The 10816-nt window shown below is 40.3% G+C and overlaps 1 protein-coding gene across 2 annotated transcripts in view; it reads left to right on the plus strand.

The window, feature by feature from the left end:
• Nucleotides 1-81: 81 nt before the first annotated feature.
• DNAJC13 (DnaJ (Hsp40) homolog, subfamily C, member 13) overlaps nt 82-10816 on the plus strand; it is a 58434-nt gene continuing 47699 nt past the window's right edge. For both annotated transcript variants that reach the window (XM_010562025.1, XM_010562026.1), the window contains exons 1-2: nt 82-296; nt 7115-7195. In XM_010562025.1, coding sequence (XP_010560327.1) covers nt 7128-7195 — 68 coding nt within the window. In that variant the 5' untranslated portion in view covers nt 82-296; nt 7115-7127. The remainder of the gene's footprint in view (nt 297-7114; nt 7196-10816) is intronic.

The raw sequence follows: 10816 nt of genomic DNA on the forward strand, positions 1-10816 counted from the left end.
CCGCGCGGCCGCGGGAGGGGAGTGGAGGGGAGGGGTATATCAGCTGACCGCGTCCCGTGATTGCCCCAGGCTTGACGGCGGCTGCGCCGAGAGGGCGGTCTTGCTGCTGGAGCTAAGATGGCGGCCTCCAGCGCCAGACTCTGAGGGAGTTGGAGCGGTGTAGCGGCTGCCCCCTGGCCAGGTGGAGGGTGAGGGGCGAGGGCTCCGCTCGGCGGCCCTTCGCCCTTATCGCCGGCAGCGGCTGGAAGCGCAGTGCTGGTGGGGGCGGGTCCGGGCGGCGCAAGCTCCCCGGCCAGGTAAATCCCATCGGCGGGCGAAGGCGAGGCGGCGGCCGCCGCCTCCTTCCACAGCCCCGGGCGGGGCCGCTGGGCACCGAGGTGCTGCCGCTGGCGGCCGTGCGGGTGGGGGGGCGAGCCTGGCCGGTGGGGCTGTGAGGAGCGGGGCAGGGCCGGAGGCAGCAGGCTCCGCCGCCCCGGGGCTAATGTCTTCGCCGGCGAAGTCGTCGTCCCCCCCGCCGTGCCCCAGCCGTGGAGGGGTGAGGGGCGGGCATCGGGGGGCGCCCGGGGCGGTGAGCGGCCGCCCCCCGCGGCCCTGATCCCCAGCTGCGGTACCCGCGTGGTTACCAGCCCCTGTCGAGCCCCTCTCTTCCTCTGCCTCCCGGCTGAGGAGAGCTGGGCTTTGCTCTAGCCTCAGCCTGCCTGGTGCTGCGCTGAACGCGCTCTGCACCTGATGCAGCTTTTGTAGCCGCCGGGCAGAGCCTGCTCTCTTTCCTAGATGAGTACTAGCGTCTCCATTAAGAAAAGATACGTTATTTCTTTCCTCCTGGCCTCAGATCAAAATATAGCCCTCGTGAGATCCTTTGGGAAACAATTTATGAAGAGTGGGAGAGATGAGGAGGAGACTTGCTTTCGCAGAGATGAGACTTTATTTCTTTTTTGAGTGGTAATAGTATGCCTGAAGAGCATGAGCAGAACTAAATGTATCTTTCAGAAAATCTACCCTTAATGTGCTTATTTTCCCAAGAGTTTTTGAATTTCTCCCATGGATGCTTTTCACTTACTTCTTGTTTTCTGAAAATCAAATCAGGTAGACGTACTAAATGGTTTTCTGTCTGCAGTGAACTGCCAAAAGTCTGTGGGGTAAGATTTTCCTCTCAGGTGGTGTGGAGCTTGCACCTTGATAGCTGTGTCTCTACCGAGGGCCAAGCTCTGGGCTGTAAAAATACCTTGGGGTTTCAGTTTTTGGGTGGTGATGGTGTTTCTGTTTTCAGCTTAGTGCTCTCAAGCTGAGGGAATGTTTGAGCATGCTGCTTGGAGGGAAACATAGGCATATAAGTTTATTTGGAGTCTTCCTTTAATGCACTTATTCTCTGTTCTGTGGCTGCTTTTGAAGTTAATGTAATCTGAAATGTATTTTCCCTTTTTCTCTTGTGCTTTTTCACAAATAAGATCTATGGCAGTGAGTCTGAGAAGATGAAGTTGAGTAGATAGCTGCTTTGTTTCCTGTTACTTAACACTGATTAAATAATACTGTATTTAAGAAAATATTCCTTGGTGAAGTTCTTTGAAGTTGAAGCCTTTTCTTGATAATTAGAAGATTGTTGACATAGGCTACTTGCATGTAGTGAGATATATAGAAAAGGAGGAAGGCTGTCAAAGGGACTGCTAGTGACTCAAGTTTCATCTTTGAATTGAGCTGGGAAGATGCAGTTCAGACAGTCTGCCATGGCTTAGTTCAAAATAACAGGACCCGTATTATAGTTGTAAAAACTATGCTTGGCTCTAGCCTGCTTCAGTTTATAGATATGCATCTTGGTCTAATTCCTGCCTTCTACAGGCAGACAGGTGCCAGAACACTTAACCAGAAATTGCTGCTTCCTTTCTATTATTACTGACATTTTTTTCCCACTTCCAACAGATTTCTGAGTGTTTGGAGATTTGGAGCTGAGTATCTGTCCCTGTGTAGGATAGACTTTCCAGGAACTTTACCTTGTATTTTAGTCTTGCTGGAATAAATTTCTAAAGATTTATTTCATATGTGTTGCTCGTTCCTCTGGGTGTCATGTGGTATTTTTCATAGTTTCCAAACATGTATTTGTCCTGAGGGACTGAATCACTGTGTATTTCCAGATTTTAAGTGGTTTGCTGGGGATTGGTTTTCTTAAGGGCCAGATCTGTGTTTCAGACTGAGCAGGTGACTTTTCTTTTAACTTGTATTTGAAGCTCAGTAAGTGAGGCTTACTGACTTAATAAAATAATTCTTCAGCTGAAATTCAACTGTATCTTGAAGTGTTAACCTTCAACTGTTTAACATCTCAATTTGCTTCAAAAAAAAAATTATTCATGTGCCAAAAAACACTTAACAATTATCCTACCTCACTAATAAAACTTAAAATAGACCAATATTCTGAAGAAATATGACAAGATGGCTAAACTATGACTGAAAGGAACACTTTTTTCCTTCCCTCCATTAATGAGTAAATCCTTTTGTTCTGATACTCATCTGTCTAGCTGGTGAATCAGATTGGTTCATTGATACAGCATAATGCTAATGTAGATGCAAAAGAAAAAAAACAAGTGTGGAAGGTTCTGGTTATCCTCAGCACTGGTCCATGGTGAGGGAATGGGAGCAGTCAGCTAGAAGATGGATACTAATGTCATCACCAGCATTTCTGGTAGTAGTGAAGTTAAAATTTGCAGTGTGTTTGCGTCCTGGACTATGGAAGGTGGCAATGCTGCTATCACTGAAGCAGGTTACACTAATCCTCTTTTAGGATCTGGTTGGTCTCACCTCTTTCTCCTCTTACAAAAGGGCTGCACAACAGATTAAGAAATCTCAGTTTCCACAGCTAATTAGGCTGTAGTACTTCAAGAGTGGAGTTCTGTTTAGGGAAGGCAAAAATGTTTAGTGTTTGTTAAAAAGAATCTGTCTGAAGGCAAAAATGCCATGTAGTGCACACAGCAGTGAAAGGCAGATGAAACCTAGACATCTAAAACATTTCAATGCAGGAAAAACTCATTTACTTAAATAATGCCTTTAAAGCTACAGGTGAGTAGATGGCTGGAAATCACGCTCCAGACCTTTAAGCTAAAAGGTAGGTATGTAGCACCACAAATTAACAGAACCTTGGTTTTTTTCAGTGCTTTGCTCTCACTTCTTTCCAGTTGGTCCCTGTTTTTATCATCTTGGTATGTCTTATCTCTCTCAGGAAAGTCACACTTGAGTTTGATGTCCCTGCATAGTATAGACTTTCCAGGAACTTTGTCTTGTATTCTAGCCTTGCTGGAATAAATTTTTAAAAAGAAATCTCTGTTTATCAGCATTTCTATCCCCCCCCACCCCGGAATCTCAGTTTCTTATCAGTATTCTTCTTTTTCCTCCCCCCAGTGGAATAGAATAATAATCCTGTGTGGGCCTTGAAGTACTACCTTAGTATAGGTTAAACTTTCACTTAAGAAAGATATGGAAGCTTTGTGATGGAGGAATAATATTATCAGGGAAAAAAGTCAATCTGAATTCTGTGCTAAACTTTGAACCCATGTCCAAACTTCTGACTTTAAACTGAGGAGTGCTTATGTATAATTACAGCTATGTGTATTGCTTTGATGCCTGCAAGGTCACAGCTTTGTTTCTAACTCTATCAGTGTTAGTTTGAGACTGACTTGTCTCTGTTTCCTGAAATAGATTCTGTTTTCCCAGATGGTAACTTTGTCTGAAGAATGTGAAATCCTGGAAGTGTGGAAAGTGTATGCAAGTTGAACACAGCTTGTTTAATACACCTATTCACTTAGTTTAATCTGAGGCAGAGGGAGTCCTGGCAGCAGTTTAGGCCCTTTCATTTTAGGGGTTGCAATTTCTGGTACAAGCAGCACACAAAAATGTGGCTTCAACTCTTTCCCCCAAAAGTTGTTTCACTGCTATTTACAGTACTACAAGAACCACATAGGAAAGTATTGCTGAACTTGTGTCTTGTGAAAAAGCTAATTAAAGTATTCAGGTATTGGGGGAGTGCTTTAGTTAGGTTCCCAAAAGAAGTTGCGAGTCATAGACAATGTTTTGCCTGCAGGAACCTCAGATTATTCTACTATACTTTGCATTCAGCATGTTCTCTTTCTCAACCAGATGAAACGTGTTTGTAAACTGCTACTTTCAAACTACATGTTGCCTCTGCTCCACTGGAAATAGAACAACTGAACTAGGTGTTTCTCTAGTATTAAACCTTTGAGAGCTGTAAGCATGGGATATCCAATGGCTATGCTGCAAAATGTTCAAAATAACCTTTGAAGTTGTGATTTTCTATTATCTGGTGCTCCAGGACATCAAAATTGGGGCCTTATTGTCCTGGATGCTTTTGAGTGAAATAATTTAACTCAATTTTTGTGTCAAGTCAGTCAACTTCTTAAAGTCTCTTGAATATAGGAAGAAGGGGTAAAAGTGGCAAGAATGTTCTCTTGTTTTGGGAACTTAATATGGTATGAGTAAGCAGGCTGCTATAGCTTACACTGGCAATATGGCTAAACTTGATTAATAGTATAACCATTGACTTTGCAGAGCACATCAGGTTTTATTATCTCGGGTACTAAAATTACAATATATCACTCTGTAGATAGTGTAGTAAAGAGTGATGCAACACTGGTTCTGCCAGAATGAGTGAAGGAGGATAACTTCTTGGTTTCTTCTAAAATGTCTTTGTCTTTGGCATGAACTATTTTTTTCATCTTGCAGTTACTGTGGAACCAAAGACAACTGAAAAATGATTGCTGGACTTCAGCATAACAGCTCAGAACACTAAGCTATTGTTAGCCTTGTTCTCTGTTAAACTGCTGGAAAATGTGTACAAGAATTAATTGTTACTAGATTTTGGCATATATTGCCTCTGTGCTAGTCTTCTCAGTGGGAGACATAGTTACAATCACTGTCCAGAAGCACAGTGAGTAAAGCATCAAAGCTTAATGATTTTAATAGTTTTAATCTAAACAAAAAAGCAGTATAGTGAATTTGTTGCTTCCATTGCATGTGCAATACTTCATGTTTCAGTATCCTGAATCTAGTTAGATGCTGGTGTTAAAATTAATGGAAGGTGCTGATAGTTCATAAATGAGTGTTTCTCAGTTCAGTATTAAGGCTAGATGTTTGCAAGGGTGAGAACTTTTTGCTTTAAATACTCTAGAGCAGGTGGTGTTCAGGTCTGGGAGACTTAATAGAGCTGGTTAGAGAACTCTGGTATTGGCAAAACTGGAATTACAGATCAATAGATCTTATAATCCCATACTTAGTGGAGCCAGTCTTGTTGGAAGCCTTTTATTTTATTTTTACTTATACATTAGTCAATGTCAAGAAAACAGCTTAAAAAGAGAGGTATGAAGATTGAGTATCTGGCAGTTTGTTCTGAAGGATAACTTTAAAACACAAAATTATCACCTCTAAAGTGTGCTACTATACAGTAAGATCTGTGTAGTTTGGACAGAGTGTACTGTGGTGATGCTTATCCATGGCAATAATAATAATACAACATAGTTCTTAAAACAGGCAAAATGGAGAACTTGAGGAATAATGCTGTTGAATATCTTACCCCTCATTAAACTTTGTTTCCAAAAACTGGATTTAGAGAATTTAACTTGCCACATGTCAATGAGGTATTAACTCTGAAAATTTGCCTCAAAGATTGAGTCATTGAAATATGTAAATACTGCTTTTCTCTTTTTTTCCAGAGGCAGTACCACAAGTTCTCTTTTGTAGGTAGTGATGATTGTGCTGGTTTTTCACCTGAGGGAAGGAATTCTCAAGTTCGTTTCAGTCAGGCTATCCATTCTTGATGTTCATGACTACATAACTGCTACAGTCTTTGCTCTGAAAGAAAATAGCCTGAAGTTGTAGAGGGTAGAAATTAGCAATGAGCTAATGTTACAGGTCATCCATCTCAAAATGAGAAATCTTCCTTTGCCAAATCAAGTAGAGCTAGCTGAATGCAAAAAGATAACTGGGGCTGTAGTTTGACTTTTAGTGGGGTACTGTCTGGGGTTGGATTACTTTAGTGTTGCTTCAGGCAAGCTATGAATATGAATTCTTGCAGACTAGGTTCTTAAGTGTGTGAAGTTTGGGGGATGCCACCATGTTAATGGTGTGAACCTGAGAGTAGTCCCAGTCTGTAATCAAGAGCAAGGAAGCCTGTTTTGACACATTTGAAAATAAAACTAATGCTGTAGCAGTAAACTGAATGACAACTTCACTCTTGCAACTTAATCAGGATATGTCCACCTAAGTGCCTTGTATATGTAGTAACAGCAAAGTGAAGTAAAAGGGAAGTTAGTTTTCCAAGTACTCCACATGCATCTGTTTCAGTTGTGGAAGATAGTGTTTAGTGTTAAGAAGCATTCTTTAGAACTTAGCAGCTCCTAAAGCGATGATCTGGTCAAGCAGTTGTGGGCAACTTTCACTAAATTCCTGGACGTGTTTAGGGAATAGGTATTCATGTGTGAAATAAGCATGTTAGGATGTTAGTGGTGGGATGGCTTAAGCTTTTACAGCATAGAAAGTGTACTTAGTCAGCTATTTAATCATAATGCTTAGCTAATAAGTAAGTTTCTGAACTTCAAATTCTGTTTCAGACTGGGAAGTAAACTGTTCTATCTATCCAGATATGTCCTAGCTGCTTGTTTAAAAATTGCAATAGGAATCTGGCTTAACTGGAGTTACATATGCAGGGTACTCAAATCATTTTGATATTACACAATTTTCAGGAGTTAAGTGTTCTGGAGATGACATAAAATACGCTTGAATCTGAATGTGCAAAGATGCAGCAAAAGTAGTGTGATTGCAGTAATATGGCAAATAATGGGGCATAAATTATTGTAACTGTGTACTGTTAAAGAGTAACTAGTGTAACAAAATCAGTGGGGAAACTAATAATTCATGTTCAACTCCATATGCAACTTAGTCCATGGATTGTTTGATAAACATAACTATTCCTAATATTTTTTTTGTGGAATTGACAAAGCACTGACTTGAGTGTTTAAAAACAAAGACTTTTTGTCTTGAAGTGTATTGATGATTAGTGAACTTTGGTTTTAAATGAAAATCATGAGTACTAACAGGATGTCTCTTTTGTTTTCAGGTCTTGGCACAGAATGAATATAATTAGAGAAAACAGAGATCTTGCTTGTTTCTACACAACAAAACATTCATGGAGGGGAAAGTAAGTTTAAGTTTGATTTTTTTTTTTTAATGTTTTGTGTCACATTTCTCCTCTCCATTATTGGATTTAACTGCATAGTTCCTGTATTGATGGATGAAAATTGAACTAAAGGTTCCTGCTGCTCAGTCTCTGAACTGAATGTATTTTCACTGGAATTAATTTGGATTTTAAACATTGCGTTTTAGCCTTCCTCTGCACATGTTCCCACACTTCAGTGTAGCTCTGAAATGGACCACCTAACTTAGCTTCTGAGTCTCCTGAACTTACTGTATAAAGCACTAATTTTAAAGTGGAAATGCTTCTTGGAACAGGTTCTTTGCGGAGTAGTGTCTTATGTACTTTAGTAGATGAGGGTCACTAGTCCACACATATACTTAACATGTTGTGTAATAGATTATCTGTTAAACTACTAACTGAGATTATTTCTAAGACTTCTGTTACTAGAAATAAACTTCATCCCTCATGGGGGTCTTGGATCTAAAAATTAATTTTCAGTGATGCTTCTGTCTGCAAAAGCTAGGGAACTTCAAACACAATATAACAGATAACAGTTATGATAATTTAATGGATAGTTTTATTGGAAATCAGCTGTTATGCATACTCTTTAAAGCTTCATAGGACCTTCTTTGGTATCCTTACCCATCGTTCCTTCTCATGTGCATAGTAGTGCCGTGCAACTGGGATTTTTCCTTGCTACCTAAACATCAACAGAACAAAGAGGGTATGTTGTCTGTACCTCAGGAGCATGAGTACTGCTTTATTCTAATGATTTATACTAAGAGGTGATGTCTGAATCTGGTGTTTGACCAGTAAGGTGAAACTAACTTTTTTTTGGCTGTCTGCTGATAGATACTTCATGAATTCTGCCTATCAAAGATTGGGAATGCTGGGAAGGAAAGGAGGATGGGTTTGCAAGGGGCGGCAGCCACATATCTTTCCCAATTGTGCTTTGAAGAACCATGAGATTGCTTCAGTGTCTAATCAAAGGGCTCCCTGTCTTTTTGTCAGCAAATTTAAAGCCCTGGGTAGTTCAGAGTCCAGACTAGGCTGAGCAGCTGTCTGAGGGAAAAATCTTTCCTCTAACCAAGACAGATTCTTGATTGACTTGAAATAAATGGTTTAATATTTAGTTCTACCTCATTAGAATTTTATCCAATACTTGTGTAAACTGAGTCTTACCTGAGTTAAGATCCATGCATTTGGATTTGTGTGGGCGTGGGTGAATAAACTGTTTTCTTTAGTGATAATAAGATACTATGTTGGGGTAGAACATTAGAGCAGTTTGTCCCTCTTAATCTTTCTGTTCCCGAACAGAAAATAGCTGGTGTCTTCCTCTGAAGTTCCTGTGGCATATGTGCAAATTTAGTGTGCATGTGATCTGAGCCACTTGATGAAAATTAAATACATAGAACTCGAATTGCTTCTCTTGCCCAATGCCTTTCATTAAAGAGCCTGTTCCTACCTGATGCAGTCTGTTGAAGTTAGAGTAGTATTATCTCAAACTTTGACGGTAGCATTCTGATAAACTATGAAGTCTTCTAGAACTTCAAACTAAGCCTAAAGTCTAAAACAGAGGCTTAGTTTATCTCAACCACACTTTACTTTTCACATAGTGAAGGGGAAAGTGAGTAGTTGGCCTCTTGTTGTGTTGCAGCAGAAGCTTATATGGCTTTTAGTAAGCTTCTATGTGAATACTTAAGTCCACTCAGTTCATGGTTACACATGCTCAATGTAATCTATGGATGACATTTAAAAAAAACAACCCAGAAACAGTAACTTAATGTCTAGTGCTAAATGAGCCTGAATCACTTTGACTCTTATGATTTGTCACTTTGCTGAATATGGGCTGTGTGCATGGCAGTTAAAGTATTTTTCTAGTAGTACAGATGATGCTCCAGTATCTCAGTAGTTCTGTAAAATTCATGAACACTTGAGTGTGGTGGTATAGAATTTTTCTACCAGGTTCATCCTGATTAAAAAAAAAACCTTCTGACTTCTACAGTGCTTCAAAGAAACTAGGGAGCAGGCAATAGCCTTTTAACTGGGAAGAGGACACTTGGTTCAAATTCTTCTCAAAACAGCCTGGCATTAGACTGTACTGCAGAGTAGTTTGAGAGATAATTAATGCTAAAGTCTTCAAGGCCTCGAGGTATAAATACCTTTCTACATATTTAAAGGTGAAGTTCTGGACAAGAGTATGTTTAGGCCATGTGTAAGAACTGACTTCTGAGTCTTCTCTGTTTGTGCAACAAGACTTGAGTCTTCTGAATTTGCCTGGAGAGAGGAGATGAAGGAAATGGTAACTTGGCAAATCTGCTGTTCTGTTTTGTGTTCCTTGTCACATCACATATTAAGAATGCTGGATAATAAATATGCTTCCTAGGTCTTGTAATGCTGGCTTCAGTGTGAGGGGAGAAAAGGAAGGGGCTATAATGTTTGGAAGCTGGTCTTCAATTATGTGTGATCATTGCAGATCCTTATTCTGATGCAAAGTGGCATGAAGCTGCTTAGTATGTTAAGTGAGTAAACAAAACCTTATACAAGTAATAAATTTCTTTAGAACAGCATAAACAAGCATATAAAGGCAGAATACCTACCTAAATTGTGCAACAAGAGGAGAGGGAACAGTTGGTTTGTTCAAAGGATTTTCTTATGGTCTAAGAACTGGAGCATTCTTTGACAGATTGAATATAGTGGAATTATTAGCAACTAGAGTAACTTCAGATGTTCCCCCTCATTGCTATGACTTCTCTTGACCTGCAATTTTCCTTAAATAAGGAAAATTCAAATATGTGGAAAAACATATAGGTTTTTTAAATAGATTAAAGATCTTTAAGGTGGCAGGTCACTTCACTATTACAGATTTTTATAAGATTTGAAGAAAATAAGCACTTGCTTTAATTCCTAGATAAACTCCTCTGGGCCAGTAATGGCTTGAACTTGCACAAGTTTGAATAATGGAAGATGGTAGGGATTGAAGTTTGTTAGATTGACTGACTGTATCAGACAGATACTATTGACCTTGCTATTATGAAAGAAGGGAGGATAGGTCAAATAACATGAGGGAACAACTCTGAATGTATCTGAAGCCTGTGCAGAGTTTGACCTTATACAGAAATGATGACTTCTGCTGCAGACCTGGCAAGTGAGAGAGAAGAAGGGATTGCAACATAAGAATGCAGAGAAAGAGGGGAGAAACGATCTGCTTGATAGTGTCTAGTGTGGCGTGGATCCAGAGTAGTTAGCCATCTGGCTGATCATGTCCTGCTGTTTCCCTAGCAAACCCACAGTTTACCCAGAACTGAAACTTCAATTGCTACGCTGAATCCGTTTTAATACGTACAACTAGCCAAAGTATTTTTATTTGGTTCAAGTTCAAGAAAGGCATGTGTGTTCAGATCCTGTTTCTTTGGTCAGAGAATACATAGTAGAACTCGCTCTGGTTCAGGTTTGGCTTGACTTTCTGGGCAGGACTGCTTCCAGACAGAAGTACCTTAGAACAAGAAGTTTGTACCAGTAGCAGTAATCTACTGTTTCAAACTCTGGTTAGTTATGTTGCTGTTGTGGTTTAACCCCAGCCGGTAACTAAGTACCATGCAGCTGCTCACTTGCTCCCCTCTA

Source organism: Haliaeetus leucocephalus, unplaced genomic scaffold (assembly GCF_000737465.1).
Source record: "Haliaeetus leucocephalus isolate CR32 unplaced genomic scaffold, Haliaeetus_leucocephalus-4.0 Scaffold153, whole genome shotgun sequence".
Classification (NCBI taxonomy): Eukaryota; Metazoa; Chordata; class Aves; order Accipitriformes; family Accipitridae; genus Haliaeetus; species Haliaeetus leucocephalus.